Here is a 21,260-nt window from a genome sequence, read left to right as displayed (position 1 = left end):
CAATGTCGGATGCAGGTTCTGATGAGTTTGACGACGAACGCAGTAAACTCGGGGTGAGAGCACGTAGCTTCATGATTTATCATTATTGGTTAATGACACGCAGTTGGGTTAGCTAGTTGGAGCTAACTTTAGCATTACCTGCTAACAGTTGTGTTTGCAGGCAGACACGCGGCTGTTGCTCTGCGCTAACGTCTCCGTCTTTGGACATAACCGCTCTTGTTTGTTGGACTGACTGACAGGAGTATGAGGGGGGCAGGAACGAAGCAGGAGAGAGGCACGGAGCCGGTAAAGCTGTTCTGCCCAACGGAGACATTTATCAGGGCCAGTACGAGAAGGGCAGAAGACACGGACAGGTAGGGCCCACGGTGCTACAGGTGCCTGTGTTGAGTCCAGATCAAGTCAAGTCCTGATCAAGAAAACACAGCAGAGAAACAGAGGTGAACAGTAGGTTTGTGCACCCTGCTGTGCCCAAGACTTTCACTCCAATTAGTCCATACAGGCTAAAGGAAAAGTATCATTTCACATGGAACAGGTGTAGTGGTGTCAGTGTACACTAGGATGATTGTTCATCGTAAAAATGTTCTGTCACTATTGTTTCTGTACACAGGTTTCCATTATGTTACCTGAAACAGACCTGTCTCTCTGACTGTTTTGTCTAATAGGGCACCTATCGCTTCAAGAATGGGGCAAGGTACGTAGGAGACTACTACCAGAACATGAAACATGGACAGGGCACCTTCTACTACCCAGACGGCTCTAAATATGAAGGTAGCTGAGATAATTATCAGCACATGCACTTCATTATTGTGTGTACAGAGTGTCTATCAAAATGAATGTGACACAAAGCTTCAGAAACCACACTCTTATTGTCAGAGCGTATTGTCTTTGTCTGTCAGGGTCGTGGGCTGAGAACCTGAGACAGGGTCATGGTGTGTACACTTACCCCAATGGAGACGCGTATGATGGAGAGTGGCAGCATCATATCAGGTATATCTACCGCCACTGAGATGTTTGTAGTTTTCTTTTCTGAAAACATACATTTCCCTGCTGAGAAAGGTCCGAACCCTGTACTCAGAAGCCACCTTCTCCTGTGCCGTCTCCTGCCTGATGTCTTTTGTCTGAGCTCAATATTACAGACACACATACAAGAATGTGATTTCTCAGCTGCACTCTTAGAAAACAGAAACATGATTTTACTTTCCATAGTAGCAGAGATGAGCCATAACTACCCAGTAAGTGTGGATTTTAGTACAGAGCAGGACCTATTTACTTATGAAATATGGTCTCTAACCTGAATATAAAAATATCAGCTTTATGTAATCTTAACATGGATACGTGAATTTCTTTTCATCTGCACATTACAGTACCAAATCCATTCTAACTACTGACATCCTTGGTGTTGTCTGGTTGCCAGGCATGGCCAGGGCATTTACCACTACCACGAAACTGGCTCAAAGTACAAAGGATCATGGGTGAATGGCAAGATGGAGTCAGCTGGAGAGTACATCCACTCCAACCACAGATACGTGGGTAACTTTGTCAACAATAATGTAAGTTCTGCTTCGATCAACTATTCACAAACTGCTTGGCCAACAGTTAATGAAAATTTGGAATCTTTTGCTGCGGCTAGAGTAGGATGTGTAGGGGATAATAACCGATTTAATGATCTTGTACATTTATGCTAACATTAAGTTCATTGTCATCTGGTTTTTAATTAATGAAATCTATTCTCTCCTCAGTGTTAGAACTGTTTCTGTAATCCCACTCTTGTTTTGCAGCCATTTGGCCCAGGGAAGTATGTGTTTGACATTGGGTGTGAGCAGCATGGTGAATGCCACCAAACAGAACAGGTAATTTAACATCAGCACAATTTCAATCATCTCATCTAACCATCTTTGTTTTTTAATTTCCTCAAAATAATCTGGAATACATTGTCAGGAATGAATTCTTGTCATGATGTGAAACATAACCATGACAACTCTGTTGACTTAAACTCCAGCCAGCGACCACTGAGGAGAACAGTAGAAATAGAAAAGCACAGAGGTCGCCCTACCTGAGCTCCAGAGAGGGTTATCTCACAGAGGAGGTGCTGCCGCCAATGCCAATGCTACTCAACTGCTGATGATAGGTCACTCTGCCGCATCAGTGTCTCTGCATGATGGTCACATGTCTAGTGTCTTTGAATGCACAACAGTGCAGTACTGCTGTTGAATATACTGCTAAGTGCATTTTTATTAACTTTCAGTGGGATCCCTTGCCTGTTCTAAGTGCATGTTTCTTGGTATGCATGGTGTGATCATGAGCAACTATATAAAACCTTTGGAATTCTTAGAGCTTTGTATGCTGGAGATGCAGCTGCAGTGTGTCAGTTAGCTTGGAGTTGGTGCTTTTGTGAATGCCTTAAATACTGAACACTGTGAGGCCTATGGTCATTTGTGAAAACATCAAGATGGAAATATTTGTGCATTCTGATTGCAGTACCAGCTAAAATTATCACAGTACTATATTTTAGATCTTTTCTTCTCTGTGCACAAAATAATTTGAAGCTTAGTCTCACTGTCCCTCCAATCTTTGCAGGACCAGGCTGAAGGTGAGTTGGCCTCCACCACCGTCCTCAAGTGGATTCCCAAGTGTATCACCGGCCTGACGCTGTGGGCTCCAGGCCAAGACTCTTCAGGTGAACCTCATCACCCGTCAGGGACGTGGCCATAGCCTGGACCTTAGAAATGCTGAGGTCATGTGTCCAAATCCTCCCAGTAGACTCCCACCAGCCACACTCTGTAAAAAGAATTTAAAACATGAATCACATGAATACCACAAAATTATTCTGTATATATTATACATCTCTACATATGGTGTGAATGTCGTTTCAAATCTGTCTTTCTGCTGTCAGGCATCTAATGATGTCATTTATTTATTCATAAATAGTTTTGAAAGTTTTTTGTTTTTTGCTTTCCATTTGCATTTCCATTTCAAAAATGTGTTGTATGCGTCTGTATTCATAAAAGAAAAACTGTTCGTGTAACAAAACTGACTTTCAAATCATCAAAACTAATTGAGGAGAAACGGTGACAAACCTGGGCTTGTTACATCGTGGACAAAATAACAGAAACACAGTACAATACAACACAACACAACACAGTACAATACAATACAATAGATCTGTGGTAAATATGCCAATCTGGTGAAGTTCAGTGTTTGCTGTTGTTGTTTCTGAGACATGAATTCAGTCCTGAAAGTGTGACAAGTATCAAAACATGGGATCCAAATCAGCATTTACATAACTGTTTGTGTGTCTGTGTGTTTTCAGCTGGGGAAAAGGAAAGAGCTCCAGCAGAGGAGGGGGCAGAGAACTGACCTATACGACACCCACAATCCTGCATCTTTCAACTTTTGTTTAAAAAAAACAAAACTAATGGTATGCATAAATATGTAAATAAATCCATTAAGCTTGTGTTGTCAGAGTTTTTTATGAAGATGTATGATTGTAGCGATAAGAAACTTCCCATTCCCTGCTGTAATTTTCAGTGTGAAGGCCTGCTTTCCATACAGTGCAGTGGGTAATGTTGCAAAGCTAAACTTTATTCTAAGGATTTAAAACCAGGGAAGACCTCCCTCCCCCACTCACCTTTAAATTAAACTCAGTTGCTGCAGGGCCAGTCCCATCCCAGAACCATGTATCATTAGACGGTCAGAAATAAAGTCTCTATTACTTCAGGCAAAGAAAAACATCCCGTCTTGCGTCAGAATAACTGGGCGGCCATCTTGGTACAGCACATCCACTTGTGGCCAACATCCATCAAGCTTCTCTGACTGCTTTATTTTGAAGGGTACAGCCGGAAGTGTGTGCTTTACCTGCTTTACTTGTAAAACACACACTTCCGGCTGAGCGCTGCTTACTGTGCTGTCACGGTGTTGGACGGCAGCGGACATACAGCAGTTCACCAGAGAGCCTGGCCGGACTTCAGCATGTGGGGGGGCTGAGAGGATACCGGCTCCTGCTTACTGCTTCCTCTATCAGCTCTACCGGAAGATACAACACCCGCACTGACACACCGAAGACGACACCGAGAATGGGCGAGTGTCCCCAACAAACCCCGCTGTTTACATTCGGCGTGATCGCTGACGTTCAGTACGCAGATATCGACGACGGCTACAATTATTCCCGGACGAGGAGGCGCTACTACCGGAGCAGCCTGCAGCTGCTCAGGAATGCCCAGGAAAGTTGGTCAGAGTCGGCTGTCAAACCAGCCTTCATCCTCCAGCTGGGAGACATCATCGACGGCTTCAACAAGAGCCGCGACGCCTCCGAGCGAGCGCTGGACACCGTGCTGAGGGAGTTCGGCTCCGGCTCCGGCTCCGGCTCCGGCTCCGGCTCCAGCCCCCCGGAGGTCCACCATGTGTGGGGCAACCACGAGTTCTACAACTTCAGCAGGAGCGCGCTGCTGGGGTCGAAGCTGAACAGCGCGGTCCATCCGGACGGCAGCCCGACGGGAGCCCGGGCAGGCGGGGACATCTACGCCTACCGCTTCAGCCCGTTCCCCGGCTTCACGTTCGTGGTGCTGGACGCCTACGACGTGAGCCTGCTGGGCAGAGAGGAGTCCAGCGAGCAGTACAGCAATGCTATGAATCTGATCAGACAGTACAACAGCAACGAGGATCTCAACTGCCCCCCAGGTACGCTGCCCTGCTAACTATTTTATTGATTATCTTAATAAATATTGTATTTAAAATGTATCTCACATTGGACTTGAAACCACACTGTGTAACCTGTGAGAGTATTAACAAGTTTTCCTTCTACAGATGAAGGTGGAAGATGAAATAGAATTCATAAGCAATAATAAAAAGCACTGTTGCTCCTCCCATCTTGTCTGGTCCGGTATGACCAGACAAGATGTGTAATACAAGATCCATTCATCCTTGAGCATCCTTCATAAAACAAGCACCAACAAAAGCCACTGGTTAGTCAGAAACATGCAGGCTACCTTTAAAAACACAAGTGATCTTTCCTCACGTAGGTTCCAGTGAATCCATTGATTTACATCTTTATTTATTTTATCTAGCCCTTACACAGACACCAGGGGGGGGGACCAAAGGTGAGTGAGATGAAGATGTTCATGCTGTGTCTCGTTTCAGAGTGCGAGGGCCTGCAGCAGAGGTTTACAATGTTCAACGGTGGCTTCAGCAAGGAGCAGCTGGACTGGCTGCATTCTGTCCTGTCCTCGGCCGACGAGAAACGGGAAAAAGTCACAATTGTCAGTAAGTAGAACCTTTTTTTTATGCCTGGTATCTTTTCAAGTGAAGCCGGTAAATGTGGGAAGTCATTTTTGGTGATTTGATCATTCGGACATTTTGTAGAAATTCTAGTGTGATCAAAGACAGGTTCGCTCCAGCTGATCATTTCAGTAGTTTCTAGAACAGTTAGAATTAGTAGATTCAACTCTAAAATGGTGGGAAATGGCCTGACACATCTAATCCAGTTATATTTCTCTCATTGTTCCCACCATGACTCACTGCCTAGTTGTGCAGTGCAGGATCTTCACAAGCCCCTTTGGAACAGCGAGCTTTGTACTGAAACACATGCTCCAACACCACAGAACAAGCTTTTTATTTGTCTGATCTCTGCCTTCTGAGTTTGATCTGACGGACTGACGGCAGTGAACACCATCATCCCCTTGGGTTTATTTTGTGAGCTGTATTTCAAATCTTGCTGTTTTTTTTTTTTATTTGAGATCTAAATTGATTATTCATTTAAATTCCTTTTTAAAAGCAGAAGCAATACGTTTTCTAAGGATTCATAATGAAATGCTCACCTACAGAGCGAGTCCCAGTGTAAGACACAAACACACTGTGACTGAAAACAGCCGTCTTTCACAGGGATAATCTGGCAAAAAGCCGAGGGCCTCACAAAGGGTGACCATGACATAGGGCACTTGCGGTCGAGCAGGCAATGGTGGAGTGCCTCCTTTTTAAAAGGAACAATAAAAAATAAAAATAAAAATGACGGGCGATGACTACTTTTATTGAAGGTGAAGTGGGTAAACCGCGGTAGAGCTCTCTGTCACAGCCTGTCACGACCTGCTGGGACACTTGAACACAGCCATCAGTAATGTTAGTAGCAAAACGTGCGTTCCCTAATATGAAAGAGTCTGCTGTGAAAATTGCTGGAGTACTCCTTTAAGTTACCACTGAACCATTCATTTGAACTGGTGTCGGTGAAGTAGTGTTGCACGGCGTGGTGATAAAAAGGACGGGGCCAACACCTCCAGCTTCTCACCGACCTGTCCGAGGAAAGAGCATCAGGTGGGCGAATGTGACGGGTATTGTGCTATGTGCCCTCGAATATAAGTCAAAAGACTGATTCATTTTATGACAACCACGGTTTTTACACCAACAGAGGTTAACGTGGCATTTTAGGGCAGTGATCATTTGGCTTTGGCTTTTTAGCTAAAAAAAATCTTTATGCAAAACTGTCGTTCACACTGGTAACGTTAACTTTATCACAAAATAAGCTGCTATTAAGTATGCAGATCAATAGCAGTTCTAAATGATCAGTGTATAATCAGCACTGGTTATGGTAAGAATGCTAAGGATAGTTTCTATACAGGCGCACTGATGCACTACTGCAGTGTGTGCAGGCTAATAATCCTGGATTGGAGCTTCATCATCATGAAGTGCCAGACTTACAGTCATTTTTGTGCTTAATAAAATCCCATTTAATGTGCTGTTGAGTGTTTTCTTTCATGAGTGCTGACCTATTCATGGAAACGAGGATATGTCATTTCGAACCCGCTGAGCTCGCACCCACACAGAGCTGCAACATCAGCTCAGACTAACCAACGTGGAAACATACATCTGTTTCTCTGTCTTTTCCCCTTGGAGATGGTGGACGGTCCCATGTTCTGTCATTATCACGATTCATTCCATTACTCTTCCTGATGTTTTAAGGTTTTTGTTGTGGTATCATTTCTTGGCACCGACACATTTAGGCAGATGTTGTGTTGACGTCATCATTTTAGTATTGTAGCAACACTATTGCAGAGTCTGCAAGTTGTCCACCACCATTATTTTCAAATTTGTAGTAGACCTGACACCAGGAATCTTTTTTTTTTAATTTTTTTTTTCTTGTCCAGGTCACCTCCCAGTGCACCCCCTCTCCACAGACCCCATCTGCCTCGCCTGGAACTTTGACGAGCTGCTGGCCATCATACGGTCCCACAGCAGCGTGGTGTGTTTCATGGCCGGACACGACCATGATGGTGGATACCACTGGGACAAAGACACGGGAGTGCACCACCTGACTTTAGCGGGGGTGATCGAGACTCCGCCCGACGACAACGCCTTTGGCACCGTGTCCGTGTACGAGGACAGGATGGAGCTGAAAGGGAACGGGAGGATCATGGATCAAGTGTTTGGGTTTCCGTGATGCCAAAGTGACGCAAGATCAAAGGGCAATTAAGATTCAGGGATTACTGAAGCTGTCAAGGCAATATTTTTGAAATATTTTGGGATTTAGAAGTATATTCAGGACCGGGACATTTAGAGAATGTTCGGTACATTGGGCGAAGAGGTCAGGGAATTTTGTGTGTTTTTTTTTTTTTATTACAAAAAACAAAAACATTCAAAGATTGGGAAGGAATGAATCACCACAGTAATGGAAGGAGTTTAACTTTCCATTCTTTTAGTTCTATTTGAAGGCTGAGGTGAGAATCCTTCCAGAGTTGAAGTGCTGCCAACCAAAGTGTGTCATGTTCACTTAATTGCACATATGAGTTTTTATTTATTTTAAATACTTAATTAATTGTGAAATGGATCTTATTTCCCGGTTTAAATCTGGAGCTAAATTGATAGAATTTACGTATTTAAGAAGGAATTGACTTTCAATTGCTGTCGCTGCCTCTTTGCACATTGCACCTGAGTGACACACTGATTTTCTTAAACTGTTATTTGCTGAGCAAAGTATTGTGCAATGTAGTGAGGAATGTGATCAGTGCAGTGCAACTACGACCGATATATTAGCCAACCTCCAGGTGAGAGGATCAGCACGAGATGAACGCAAATCTGTGCGATTTACAATGTAAAACAATCCAATGAATAATAAAAGTCCTCATACCAGCAGTCTTTGCACTTCAGCGTCTCCTTCACATCTCTGGCATCTTATGCTGCGTTCAGGTTCCACAGGAAAGTTGCAGACACCAGCCTGTCTGATAAAAAGCAAAAGAAACTTGAGATCACTTGAGTTTTCTAGACACAAACCTCACTGGGTGCTGGACAGGAGAGACGTTACAAGCACCGATAACGACACAAACTACAAACTTGGACAAAACACGACAACATGGTAGTGACGAGTGGCAAATGGAGTATTTTAAACAGCAGGAGGAGACAGAATATAGTCCTTAACTCAAGGTCAACTGGCTAGCTTTTACCAGAGCTTTCAACTGGATCTCAGTTCATCAGCGGGAGCAGTTACAAGTGTGGACATGTGTCGGCAGGTAGTTGTCTATGGCTTCAACCATCCCTGTGACAACTTCGCAAACTCCATCCACCGACGAAGACCATGAGATGTGGATGAAAGGTGGATTTAAATGGGAAGAAGACCTTGAGTTTAAGTTATTTTGTCAAATTACTGTTGTAAAGTTCAACAGAAAACATTAATGCGAAATGCAACAAGGTGCCAGAACCAACGTGGACTAAAGGAGCAAACCTACTTCTGTGGCAGCTTGGTGGGAAATTGAATTGATACAGTATAGAGAATATATAGAGAGGGGATGTGGTGATATAAGGATGGCACTATGACTGCAAGATGTCAAACATTTCACTGTGAAATCCTGATTGGCTGTGTTTCCGACGGGCCCTGAAGGCAGCAGCGGCACAGACGTGGCTTGTGGTGCAGCTGCTGCGTTCAAGTGTCGCAGTGTCCCGTCTGGAGGCAGAGAGGGCGAAGTTTCACTCTGCATTGCAGCCTGGGCGCCGCTGCCGGAATCCAACACAACAATGGCGACTCCCAGTCCTGACAGCAACTCCACAAGCTCCAGCAACAGCAGCAACATTGCAGGATCCACGTCGCACCATTTTCACCAGCAGACGCAGAGCAGCAGCATGCAAGGTAGGCGGCAATGGCCTCTGTTTCATATTAGTCTGTTTCAAATGAGGACACTGGAGTTAGTAGGAAAAGGTAGCTTGTAGCTTCCCAAAAGCAGAAAACCAATAGTCAAGAGAGACGGAATAATTCAAGCTTTCCGGTCAGAACCTTCAAAATAAAATCCACGTTGTTAACCAGGCATAACTAGTAAACATTTTGGTATGAGTTCATGAAATCGTAGAAAGTTTTAAAGTTTTATTATGGTCTTCTCATGTAAATGTAAACTCAGATAGGCGTAGTATTGGCTCCGTCAAATGGTGTAAAGTGATACGGTAAATTTAATAATTCTAGTGTTATTATCGAATGCAGCAGGCCATATGATGTGAGATGTTTCAGTCTTTATATCATACCCTATAAATATGAATTTACAATATTCGTAATCTGCGATTACTGTTCAGTATTTAACAATTGATATTTCCATCTTGAACAGTGTAATCTCTGTAGTGTAGGTGTCGGATTGCCAAACTGTACGCTCTTATCTTGAAGGCCGAACCGCGAGCTTCCGCTATCGCTGTAGCAGCCTCCGCCTAGCTTGAAGTGAAAGTACAGACATGGCTGCTAAGTTAGCAGAGATGCAGTAGCTCCTGTGTAGCTGCGGAACCGCCAGGCTCGCAGCGGCTCAGTGGAGTGTTTTCCCTCACTGAACGTGACTCTATTCTCGCTAGAAACCAAACCCCCAAAGCCGTGACATTATACAGGAAGCCTTCAAAGAAAGTCTGCTGGCCGACATCATTAGCAAAGCGGGCTGCTAGGAGCAGCACCAAGGCCTACACTGAAGTGTTCCTCTCCCTCAGCCAGGCCACTGTTTGAATGCTCCACCGTCCACGGCGAATAAATGACACCGATACTACAGCTACATTTAGGGGTGGTGATTATATTCACCGTGCCAACATAAACGTGTAAACGTCGTTCAGTTGACTTAGCTGGTCTTGACGACGCCATGGAGCTTCTTGTGTACTTCTGTCGAGATTTCAGCCCGTTTAATAACGTGACTGTGTGAAATAATGAACCCTCTGTAACACCTGTGTTCTACTGAAACAACGTGTGTGTGTGTGCGTGTGTGTGTGCGTGTGTGTGTGTGTGTGTGTGCGTGTTGTTGATGTGATATTCGTCTGGACGTTGCTAGCTAGGGTGATGTGACTGCTCTGATTCCAAACTATATATCCATTATCGGACGGAAAGCCGAGCCTGGCCGCGGCCGAAAACCTACAGCCTGCTAAGAATAGTTTGAACTGTTTTCTGTAAAGTACCGTGAGCTAACTTGAACGGCACCGTCCGCTGATGGGAGTCATAATGTGTAATTCTGCCTGGAAAAAAAAAAAAAAAAGCACGTCGTCACGTCACACGGGGTCGTGTCCGATAATGGGCGTGTTGGTAGGTGGCTGCAGGTCAGGACGGTTTTCCATTGATTGAAGAGCAGTGCAGTCACGTGTCCAGTGTCAGCAGATCTGACTGTTTGTTTCTCACTCTGTGGCAGATGTCTAGTATCAAATGTTTTATCCAAACCTTACAGAAACCAACACCTGCTGGAGATGTCAAAATGAAACAGGTATTCACACTTATTTTACAAGGTTTCAGTCTGCTGCTGGGGTTCACATTGTGTTTGTTCAGCCCATCATGGCAAAGGAACTCCCTGAAATGTTCCCTCCCCCTTTTTTCCTCTGTTGCCCTATTGTTTCAACTGTTCATTTTGTTTTAAACCTGCATTTTTTTTTGCCCACTTCTCTGCATGCTTTCAAACCAAGTTTCCGTTAGAATGCCCTGCAGTAGACAGACCCCATGACGAGACACTGCATCGAGCAGCACACATGTCAAAATGGGCCCGTTTTGGTGACGTGTGCCGGTTCTCGGTGGTATGTCTCCACCGTTCTAATGGCGTATTGCACGCGTAACCGGACTGTCAGTCGTGTTACCACTGGTGAAAGGAAGTGGTGAATTCAACTGTCTCGCAGATTCTGTTGCTGCCAGTGGTGAAATGGTGAGCAATGAAGTAAAGATAACAAGATCCACCTCCCACCACCTGTGAAGCTCTCTTACCGCGTTCTGTCTTGTTTCTGTAATAACTCGCACAAGGTATCAGGGGGCTAGGAAGAAGCTGGATAACATCCATAACATCAGTGATGGGCAGCTGCCTATCAGGACTACTGTCCGACACACTGTTAAAGGCTCCTTATTATGCAAAAAGTGATTTTTCAGCAGAAATATGCATCTCTTTTTGTCCGACTGTCCTTTAATTTTTTTTCTCCTGCTCCATCTTGCACTTAAAACGCTCCATTCACATTTAGCTCCCGCTATGATGTCACAAGGGGATCTGTTGACGTGACCTCCTCCAGCCCTTCAACGGGCTGACCGTCCCTGCCGACCGCCGACCTCCTGAATCAGTTTTTTTCCTTACCAACGCCAGCCCCCGGTTACACAAACACGGCGAGAAGCGGAGCGGCAGATTGATCTGTTTTTTTATTTTGTAAAACAAAGCGTTCAGAAAACAGCTGCAGCAGCCGTGTCTGCTATGATGAAAAATTGTTCTTTTGAACATTAAACCATGTAAAATCTATTCTACTGGGAGCCCCAAACACGAGCCTGAGCTTCACAATAAGGGGCCTTTAAGACATAAGCCACCAGTGTGTGGAACATGACTGACACGTGCCAGGAGAGCAGCAGCAGCACACCAGTGGTCCACAGTGACATACCACCTAGAACTGGAATATCCCGCTAAAACAAGGGTCTCTCATTTTGTCGTATCATGGGAATTGGTCACAAAGTGATAACTGTAGGGTGGTTTTTGAAAAAAAAAAAAGAAGAGCTGAGCCAATCAAATATTCATTTTAATACATTCTGCTATTGGGCTAGTATTACCTAAACCTGAACTATTCCTCATTCTGCTGGGAATACAATGGAGCCACATCCAGTTACCTGCACAGGTACACCGAACCAGACCCATCAAACCCACGGTGCTTCTTTTAGCAGCCGAAGCACATTTACTCCATTTAGCACTGGCTTCCGCCGGGATGGCACTTTTGAATCATGACCCACACTCGCACGTAAACAAGCCCGAAGAAAATGTAGTAAAATGTGTTTTCTTTACTTCAGGGTTTCAGATAAGCCTGTCTGGAGTGTCCCAAAGTAAGCAATAGACTCGCACACAAAGCACACCGACCTCTACTCTCTGTGGGTACACCTCAGTAGTCTACAGTGGTTCCTTCTCCTCACCGGCCTTCAGTGAGCCACGCTTCGGCCGGCCGCGCTGCTGCACAGCGATTGGTCAGCAAGCTCTACATTGGTGATGCGTTTATCACGCTCACATTTGATTGGATAACACAGGTGAAAGGAAGCCACTGTATACTATTGAGACAGCCTGTGTGGTTCTCTGGTAGTTGGGGAGTCTGTCCACTGTTCACTGCTTAATTATCACAAATTCAGTTATGGCCAAGAGAGATTCATTTGCACCGGGGCTTAAAGCTTAAGGGATCTGTTTGCACTCAGGCGCTGGTTGAGCAGGGCATGGCAAAGACAACCCAACACTTAAACTGAGCACTTTGCGTTGAGGCGAGCCTCGCTCCCAGGTACACATTCTAATACACGCTCACAGGTGACAGACGCTGTCGTCTTGATTCAGCCTTCAATTTGGAGTCAAGCGCTCTTTAAGTGTTGGGTCACTTTGATGTCTCAAGGGAACTGAACAAGGTTTGAGTTGCACTTGTTAAAGTTGCCAGTGGAAATGTTTTGGACACGGATTCCCAATATTAGTATTCTGCACAAAGGTTCTTTTTTAGCTCTATTGCAGCAATAGTAATGACTTTACACATAATTTGGATGAACAGGAGTCCCATACAGTGCAGCTAAAAGAACTGGTGCTGTATGTGAGTATTGGGAACCCTTGAATATTGGGCACTTTGCTTGTGTTCACTTAGTGTTTTCCTCTGATCTTGAGAAGAGCTTGAGTCAGTCTGTGGATGAAAACACATGAAATCATGCTTCCCCTCACCTTTCTCTACTGGCCTACTAGCCGGATTGAACTGTACAAAGCACGATAATGTGCTTGTACTTGGGTCACACAAGAGGTTTGTGGCATGGATTTGTTAATTCTGCTTATAGCACACACGTAAAAGGCTCATCTCAAGGCAGGACGAGCGTCTGATCACACTGTGCGTACCGTCTGGTCGAAGCCACAGTGTGGTGTGCATGTTGTGGGAACCTGGATCTGTTTCTGTCTTCGCCCTGCCAGGTAAACGTAAAGCTCTGAAGCTGAACTTCGCGAACCCTCCAGTGAAATCGGCCTCCAAGCTCCCGCTCCATCCGACGGCCCCCTCTTTCCAGAACCCTCACATGTGAGTACAGGCGGCTGATGGGAACTCGTGTTTAAGTTCAAATTCCCCTTTTGTCCTTTTTATATTGTCTGTATCCTTCATTTCTTTCCTCATAAAACATTTGCGGAGCCCATTTTTGTAAGAATTCTAAGCCTGCATGGTTTCCATCTGCATTTTCCTGCTCGCAGTCTTCTTCCTTTGCCTTTTGCTGGCGCATTGCTGCATCTGTAGGCAGATGATCAGTAGAACAGCAAGCAGACCACAACGAGCTTTGAGAGGCCTGTTGCTAACAGTCATTGTGCTCCGCTGTAACTGACACGAGAGCCTCTTCACCTTCAGTCACATTCACTAGTCATTATTCATCATTGGTGTCAAAAAATGTTTACATGGAAAAAAATAAGGTTGTTTGTGCAAAGAGGAAAGAAAGAACTATATCAAAAAGCATTTCATGGAAGCTCGTTTGTGTTTCAGATTAAATATTCATCACATCCACATTAATCCGTAATGCATGTTCCTCTCTGCCTCCTTCCCGTGGCCTCTTCCTCCTCTGTCTCATGTCCTCGTCCGATCCGACCTCATCCTCCGCGCTCCTCCAGAGAGCGTCTGCGGACACACAGTATCGAGTCGTCGGGGAAGCTGAAGATCTCTCCGGAGCAGCATTGCGACTTCACGGCGGAGGATCTGAGGGACCTCGGGGAGATCGGCCGCGGTGCGTACGGCTCCGTGAACAAGATGGTGCACAAACCCACGGGCCAGATCATGGCTGTCAAGGTGAGCCGTCAGTCCCTCTTCCAAATGATACAGTGTCTGCAGTAGTTTGGGGAGCATCCACGAGGCAGACAGCAGGTGTGTAAATGACGTGAAAAGTCAAGCGGCTGTGCAGCAGATGCTCTGGAAAGTCGGAATAAATCAGAGTTGTGATTGCGTCTTTGTGCTGTGTGCCTGTAGAGGATTCGCTCCACTGTGGACGAGAAGGAGCAGAAGCAGCTGCTGATGGATCTGGACGTGGTGATGAGGAGTAGTGACTGTCCCTACATTGTTCAGTTCTACGGCGCTCTCTTCAGAGAGGTCTGACTAAAACTCAAGTCCAGTCTGTGGTCACACTCTGCCTTCTTAATATTAAGAACTGGCACATGCGCCTACATCACGTTTTTAATGTTTCTTAGAAATGAACCCAGACTGGAAGGAAACTAATTTTTGTCTCGTTGTTCCAGGGGGACTGTTGGATTTGTATGGAACTCATGTCTACCTCATTAGACAAATTCTACAAATATGTATATTGTGCATTAGATTATGTCATTCCAGAGGAAATATTAGGCAAAATAACATTAGCGGTGAGTAGACGATTCTCTTCTCTTTTATGCATTTTGGTTCCACGCCGACGGGCAGATGTCTGACAGAGGTGATGTGCTTTGTCTTCAACAGACCGTTAAAGCACTGAACCACTTAAAAGAAAACTTGAAAATAATCCACAGAGGTACGTTTTTATATCGTTTGTATTGTTTGTATGTATATCTATATTAAATTAGATCTCTGTCTCAAACTGTCTTTTTCTATAATTTCAGACATCAAACCTTCCAACATTCTCATGGACCGAAGGGGTAACATCAAGCTGTGTGACTTTGGCATCAGTGGTCAGCTGGTGGACTCCATAGCCAAGACCAGAGACGCAGGCTGCAGGCCTTACATGGCGGTGAGCAATCAGAAGTAGAGAGGGAAAGATTCACAGCTGTGTCAGCATTACTACATGTCAAATAACACCACCACGTGCAGTTTAATCTGCAATCACATCTGACTTGGAGAGAGCTAAATGGTGCCTTTGTGGTCACTGCAGAAGTAGAGGCGAAGAGATAAAGGTTTGGGGGGTTTCCGAACAGGAAGAGGCGGGGAACTGATCTGTCTCCTTGTGGATGTCATGATGAATAAAGGAATTTTAAACAGGCCATATATTAATAATATTCTTAACTCTGGACAGCAGTGCCGTCTACTGTTACCTCACTTTTACCGTCCTGCTCTCATCCACTAAAACGATGTCCGGTTTACCGTCCACTGTCGGCCTGAATCCATGTGAACGCAGCATCGGACAGATTCAATCCAACAATTCACACAATTCGAGAGAAAACCAACCTGAATTGTCTGAGTTGATTTAGATTTGGTTTAGTTTTTTTGACTAAAATCAGACACGCCTCCAGGACTTGTTCTCCACGCACGTTCCCTCCTCTGATGTTCCGATGCTGGTGGAAGAGAGCGCCGTCCACCATGTTGGTCGACTGATATCCGGTGACGGTGAAGGCCTTAGCGTTAGATCACGCAGCACATGTGTACGGACATGTCCCATATCAACATATTTGATCTCTACCAGATTTAAGGCTCTGCTCAGATTTTGACCCCTGACCTCTGTCCTCCTATTGGAGAGAGAAAACCAAAAACTCTCCTGCTGTGTGGATTCAGTGAGTGTTACAGAGTCTGTCCTTGTGTGTGTGTGTCTCAGCCCGAAAGGATAGACCCCAGTGCTTCCAGACAAGGCTATGACGTCCGGTCTGACGTGTGGAGTTTGGGAATCACCCTGGTAAGACAAATACTGCCAACACGAGATCTCACCTTTCGTTGTGTCTTTTTGTTAAGTTTGAATCGACAGCCGTCGCAGTAGGGGAAGCCCGTCACAGTGGCTGGTTTGTGTTTGCTTTCAGTACGAGCTGGCCACGGGAAGGTTTCCTTACCCCAAGTGGAATAGTGTTTTCGATCAGCTGACACAGGTGGTGAAAGGCGAGCCCCCACAGCTCAACGACTCAGAGGACAGGCAGTTCTCCCCCAAGTTCATCAACTTTGTTAACCTATGGTAAGCCCCGTTACAGTCAGTGCAGTATTACAGTGTGAAACACACCACCAACATCCTTTTAGTACTGAAAACGACAGAAACAGAGTGAAAATTCTTTTGTGGCCTTAGAAAAAGACCCACTTACTAGCTTACTTCTAGAGCTTTCAGACACGTCATAGTCTTCATTATTTGAAAGTCTGCTCAGTGTACAACAGAGCCATCTCCATGGCAACTGAGCAAAAGACACTTGCTTATGAAGAGCTTGAAAAAGCTCCAGATAGAAATATTAAGTGGCCCTTTTTCATAACGAGTTTTCCTGAAATGATCTCTCAGAGTGTAGTTCAAACACAGTTGTGTTCTTTGAGTTATTTATCGGTTTGTTTGGTGATATGACAAGTGTTACTTCTTTTACCAAATAAGGACTTTGTATGGACCAGTTTGTGTTGGTTGGAATTGAAATAGTTAAATGAGCTGTAAGCTAAACCTAGATGAGCTGCACGCTCACTCAGTAGCGTTTCTGAGTATTTCTACCTTCCTGGTACACACATGGTGGTAACATGGAGTTTTGTTCTTTTTCTCTTCAGCCTTACAAAGGATGAATCAAAAAGGCCAAAGTACAAGGAGCTTCTGGTGAGTTCTTGGAATGTTTTTTTTTAACATACTAGTCAGTCACTGCAGATCGAGCACACGAACGTGTTATCTGTGTCTCAGTGCCGGTGTCCAGTGTGTTTAAAAGGGCCCTGAACTGACATTAAAGTAACCAGGCTTTTTAAAGCTGCACTCAAATATTTTCCCGTAAACAATTCATCAGATGACTGTAATTGGTAGGGACCAAAACAAAGCTACAAGGACGCGTAAATGGTTGCTAACACCATAGTAATTTATGGCATTTATGGCAATGGTATGTCAGCGTTGTGTTTGCTGGTTCTTCTTAAAAGAAAAATCTATGCAGATTTAAATTTAAGCAAAATACAAGGTTAGCTTTTCTATTTTTTGCCACCTCTAACATCAGTGTTTCTGCTACATCCATGTAGGACTTCTTATCTAACCAGCCATGTTTTAGGATATACCTTACACCAGGGGTGTCCAAACTTTTTTCACTGAGGGCCACATACAGAAAAACAAACAAAGGGCTGGGCCACTCACTAGAAGTGAGCTATGCTGCTAACTTTAATCCACTAGAGGTGATGTATATCGCCTCACCTCTAGTGGATTAAAGTTGGCAAAATCAATCAAATGTAGGTAAATTCTGCTTGATAACTGAATATGATTCAAGAAAAAATACAGCCTTTCCATTAGTGGCCTTTCATTTATTAGTTGTGGTACAAGCTGCTCTTTGCCTTGTAGGCTCTTGTTCAGGGTGTTAAAGTGATCAGTGAGATCCACTAAAAATGCCAACCAGAGAGGATCACTGAGCTCATGAAGAGCTCCTTCTCGCTTCAAAACTGGTCCATTTTTGATCTCAGGGAATAAAACCGCTGCAGCACAGAGCCACAACTTAGCCAGCACCAGCATCAGCATCAGCATCAGCATCAGAGAGGGAAGCTTGAAATAGTCTGTGCTAGAGCCCTGGTGCTCGAATTAACAGTCTTACCTCCACTTTCTTGCCCCTCTGCGGACACCGTAGATTCCTTTGCGCTCTCCTGTCCCAGCTGGAGCCCCATCCGTCGTACCTCCACACAGCTCGTCCCATTTAAGTCCGATCATGCCAACTGCATCTGGCACAGCTTCAGAAACATCCTCACCCGTCGTGGTGCTCTTTAGACTGCTAACATCCAGCAGCTCCTCCGTAATGCAAAAGTGATCTTCATTAGTAATTAGCTGTGCTCTCATCACACACCGCGTCTCAAACTTTCTACACTCACTTGCTCTCTTACGTTTCCTTAATTCTGCCATTTTGGGTCACCTGTGGCACATTTCTTCTTCTATTACTCATTTTATAGAGAAGCTGCCTCATTCAAGACAGTTACTCCACCTAGTGGTGACACTAAGAAGTACAATACAGTCCAGCACAAGTTCCATGTGTGGGCCGTGTTACAATACATTTTTAGAATTTCCTGCGGGCCAATGAAAATTGGCCCGCGGGCCGTAGTTTGGACACCCCTGCCTTACACCAAATTAGCTGGGATGTCAGGAACAGCAACTGTGATTGCTTGAATCTATTTTGCCATCAGCAGCCGCGGTTACATGGACAATATTTTTTTTCAGTCCAAGTGGAATCTTTCATATTAGAGATGTCACTATCACCTCCTCATGCGCCAAGCATGCACAGGTAGAAATGCATTAGAGAGAAGTGATCGGAATAAGTGTTGACATGATCGCTAGGCTCACATGAGGCATTTTTACTCCGCCTGTGCTGTCATCCCAATTATCAGTGGAACATGAGGGTCCATGTACACGTAGCTACTGCTGTTTTTATGACTGCACTGAGCTCCGCAGCGTGACACGCAATCAGCCTGAAGCTCACTGTGTCTCTCCCCCAGAAACAACCCTTCATCCTGATGTACGAGGAGCGTTTCGTGGACGTCGCCAGTTACGTATGTCGCATCCTGGATCAAATCCCCGCCTCCCCCATCTCTCCTATGTACGTGGACTGATGGAGTCAGGCCAGGGGACGGGGCAGGGTGGTGGTGGTGGTGGTGGTGGGGACAGGGCGGGAGGAGTCACCCGACATGCAGCGGGTGCGACACTTAAGTTTTGTGATGCGACGCTTGACATCTTAGCCGTCAAGAGTTACGTAGGATCACTTGTTCATTCGCACGCTCCAAAGAACAGAGGAACTAAGTCCAAATTGCCCGGTGCAATGAGATGAATATCGTTAAGCAAACCCTTCCAGCTCCCATCGCCTCATTTTTAAAGTCATGGAAATCCAAAACATTATCATCCATCTTCACCCAGAAAAACTTGAAGACATAACTTTGTCTCAGTAAAATGCAGTGCTTCTTTTAATGTGAGGGAAAAGGAGTAGAGTATACATATATGGTGTGTGTGTGTGTGTATATATATATATATATATATATATACTTGAAATTGTTGTACACAAATACAGAATCTACCAAATAAAGTGTTGAACAGTGACACTCATGATGTATGAACAAAAGTAACCACCTATTGCATTGTACATTGTGGACTGTATGTATGCATATGTGTGTTCACCTCTGAATTGTTGACATGTACAGATGTATGCAGATAGACCTACTGTCCAATTACACACACACACTTTTCACGCAGTTTGTTGTGGGCACCTTCACTCACTGTAAATGAATGAGTATGCAAAAGCGTTTTTCTCCGGAAAGCTCATGGATTCGGTAGCGTGGCTTTACTTTTTCTTTTTTTTTTTTCTTTTTTCAATATGCAATCTGTGAGAGGTTGTCTTGACTCGACGATTGGGACGGGACAGATCCATTTCTCACACATTAGGCCCCAGTTTGTACCTTTCGTATGTTCTCATTACATTTTGAGTCACAAAGTGAAGCATCTAAATCAGAACAGAAATCCCAGAGGATCATTTAACAAGACTCATGGCACGGCTTTGAAACTATCTGCAAAGCCTCTTCTGTCCATCTGGATCAAACAATAATTCGTCCACTGCACATTAAACAACAAACAAAACCTTTTTTCCAGAAATGTACGGTTGGAGTGTGAATCTGTTAGATCAAATAGGTAAACCAACAATTCGTTTTGTAGAGAAAGCAAGAAGACTCACTTTAACCAGATGTGAGCTGGAAGTTACTGGCAACAAGTAGCCATCTGTGATTTAATCTTCTGTTAATCTGCAGCAAAAGTAACAAACAAAAGCAGCGTTTATTGAGAAACCTGCTACCTGCTTTCCGTGTTACTCTTTGCTGATAAAGAAGTGGAGGAGATTCACGAGTGTTGAATCTAAGCTGGATACGCTACGGGTCGCTAGTCTAATGCATAATGACATATGGACTCTAATTTATATATAAATGTTGTGTATGCAAATGTAAAATAATGGTATTTTAATTACATGGAGATATACAAATGTTGCTGATAGTAAAATGTTTGGATTCGGGTTTACGTAGCAAAAATTGAGCAAGGAGATCATTTAATTTAATTTAAGGAGTCACAATGAGGGAAGCAAACCTTTTTTTTTATATTATGGACCGAATATTTTTGGATCCACACGGACAGACTTGGGGCCTTTTAGACATGTCAGTACATTAGAACTGGAGCATGTGTTGTTGAGCGATCGTCTGGCTTTTTCAGAGATCATTGGCGATCGTTCCGAAAAAGACTGCTATATAATAACAGTAAATGAGAGGCTTAAACTGGTGCCGGTTCAGCGCTACATTGCCTGATGTAAAGTTACTTTAGGACCTTGTGTCCACTGATGTAAATGTGTATGTATATAGTACATCTAATCTGCTGTTCCTGCCAGGTTCTGCTTCACAGTTAAGGCTCATTCCCAAACACAGAGATGATCAAGTACATACAGTGAGGAGAGCGATGCCTGCATGCTTCAGTTTGAGAATGAGCCCTAATGCCCCTCAGCAGCCTGTCATAGCACTGTACAGTTAAACTGCTCATCCACACTGATCACAGATCCACCATGCTGCCATACAAAGGCAAACAGTAGTAACTACATTTGTAGAAGTCCCGGCAAGGGTTCTCCTGTCAAACGGTAAATGCTGCTAAATGACATGATGTCCACTTCTGTACCAACTACACGACTGTCAGGAGAGGAGGGAGATCATCCTTGTGTAGTTACTGCTCTTTGACCCTTCAGGTCACCGTGGACTCAGCGTGTTCCTCGGCATGTCTCTCTGGCTTGCACTGATGATAGAATGTTTCCACACCAAACCGTGTAGTACACTCGGGGTGCATCTCCACAGTGTGAGACGCCTTCCCTGGCCCGCCCCCTTCCCCATTTACTACAGCTGACCACGCACAGGCAGGCGACGGGGAGGCTGCAACTCCACACTACTGAGATCCACCTGCCATCGCTCCTTCTCCGAAAGCCACGTCCACC

The 21,260-nt window shown here is 44.7% G+C and overlaps 3 protein-coding genes across 6 annotated transcripts; all 3 read left to right on the top strand.

Annotated features, from left to right (window-relative positions):
* Positions 1-3,445, top strand: rsph1 (radial spoke head component 1). 2 transcript variants are annotated; one of them, XM_070852350.1, is made up of 8 exons: positions 1-53; positions 240-353; positions 663-768; positions 897-987; positions 1,415-1,550; positions 1,779-1,850; positions 2,578-2,677; positions 3,311-3,445. In XM_070852350.1, exons 1-8 carry the CDS (start codon positions 3-5, stop codon positions 3,355-3,357), a joined length of 717 nt encoding a protein of 238 aa, XP_070708451.1. In that variant the 5' UTR covers positions 1-2; the 3' UTR covers positions 3,358-3,445. The 2 variants fall into 2 exon arrangements, with proteins under 2 accessions (XP_070708451.1, XP_070708452.1); XM_070852351.1 differs by having other exon boundaries at positions 2,578-2,734.
* A 625-nt stretch (positions 3,446-4,070) lies between these two features.
* On the top strand, positions 4,071-8,111 carry adprm (ADP-ribose/CDP-alcohol diphosphatase, manganese-dependent). Its single transcript, XM_070851963.1, has 3 exons — positions 4,071-4,677; positions 5,137-5,259; positions 7,134-8,111. The coding sequence occupies exons 1-3, from the start codon at positions 4,074-4,076 to the stop codon at positions 7,424-7,426; spliced, it is 1,020 nt and encodes a 339-aa protein (XP_070708064.1). The 5' UTR covers positions 4,071-4,073; the 3' UTR covers positions 7,427-8,111.
* Positions 8,112-8,929: 818 nt separating this feature from the next.
* map2k4b (mitogen-activated protein kinase kinase 4b) lies at positions 8,930-18,921 on the top strand. Of its 3 annotated transcripts, XM_070851397.1 has the most exons (13): positions 8,930-9,106; positions 10,656-10,691; positions 12,233-12,265; positions 13,368-13,470; positions 14,046-14,220; positions 14,398-14,517; positions 14,664-14,783; positions 14,875-14,926; positions 15,015-15,142; positions 15,941-16,018; positions 16,140-16,288; positions 16,852-16,897; positions 18,751-18,921. In XM_070851397.1, exons 1-13 carry the CDS (start codon positions 8,995-8,997, stop codon positions 18,862-18,864), a joined length of 1,266 nt encoding a protein of 421 aa, XP_070707498.1. In that variant the 5' UTR covers positions 8,930-8,994; the 3' UTR covers positions 18,865-18,921. The 3 variants fall into 3 exon arrangements, with proteins under 3 accessions (XP_070707498.1, XP_070707500.1, XP_070707499.1); XM_070851399.1 differs by lacking the exon at positions 10,656-10,691; XM_070851398.1 differs by lacking the exon at positions 12,233-12,265.
* Positions 18,922-21,260: the final 2,339 nt, after the last annotated feature.

The sequence above is a fragment of the Pempheris klunzingeri genome, chromosome 20 (assembly GCF_042242105.1).
Source record: "Pempheris klunzingeri isolate RE-2024b chromosome 20, fPemKlu1.hap1, whole genome shotgun sequence".
Lineage (NCBI taxonomy): Eukaryota > Metazoa > Chordata > Actinopteri > Acropomatiformes > Pempheridae > Pempheris > Pempheris klunzingeri.
Note: the sequence above shows the minus strand (reverse complement) of the source record. Positions and strands in the feature narration are given on the sequence as shown.

Excerpts from the sequence above, each read along its gene's own strand:
- rsph1 (XM_070852350.1), top strand. The coding sequence starts at position 3 with ATGTCGGATGCAGGTTCTGATGAGTTTGACGACGAACGCAGTAAACTC. Across the intron at positions 1,851-2,577 it reads AATGCCACCAAACAGAACAG|GACCAGGCTGAAGGTGAGTT; the intron begins GTAATTTAACAT and ends CAATCTTTGCAG. Across the intron at positions 2,678-3,310 it reads TCCAGGCCAAGACTCTTCAG|CTGGGGAAAAGGAAAGAGCT; the intron begins GTGAACCTCATC and ends GTGTGTTTTCAG.
- adprm (XM_070851963.1), top strand. The coding sequence starts at position 4,074 with ATGGGCGAGTGTCCCCAACAAACCCCGCTGTTTACATTCGGCGTGATC. Across the intron at positions 4,678-5,136 it reads GGATCTCAACTGCCCCCCAG|AGTGCGAGGGCCTGCAGCAG; the intron begins GTACGCTGCCCT and ends GTCTCGTTTCAG. Across the intron at positions 5,260-7,133 it reads GGAAAAAGTCACAATTGTCA|GTCACCTCCCAGTGCACCCC; the intron begins GTAAGTAGAACC and ends TTTCTTGTCCAG.
- map2k4b (XM_070851397.1), top strand. The coding sequence starts at position 8,995 with ATGGCGACTCCCAGTCCTGACAGCAACTCCACAAGCTCCAGCAACAGC. Across the intron at positions 10,692-12,232 it reads GAGATGTCAAAATGAAACAG|GGTTTCAGATAAGCCTGTCT; the intron begins GTATTCACACTT and ends TCTTTACTTCAG. Across the intron at positions 14,221-14,397 it reads GCCAGATCATGGCTGTCAAG|AGGATTCGCTCCACTGTGGA; the intron begins GTGAGCCGTCAG and ends GTGTGCCTGTAG.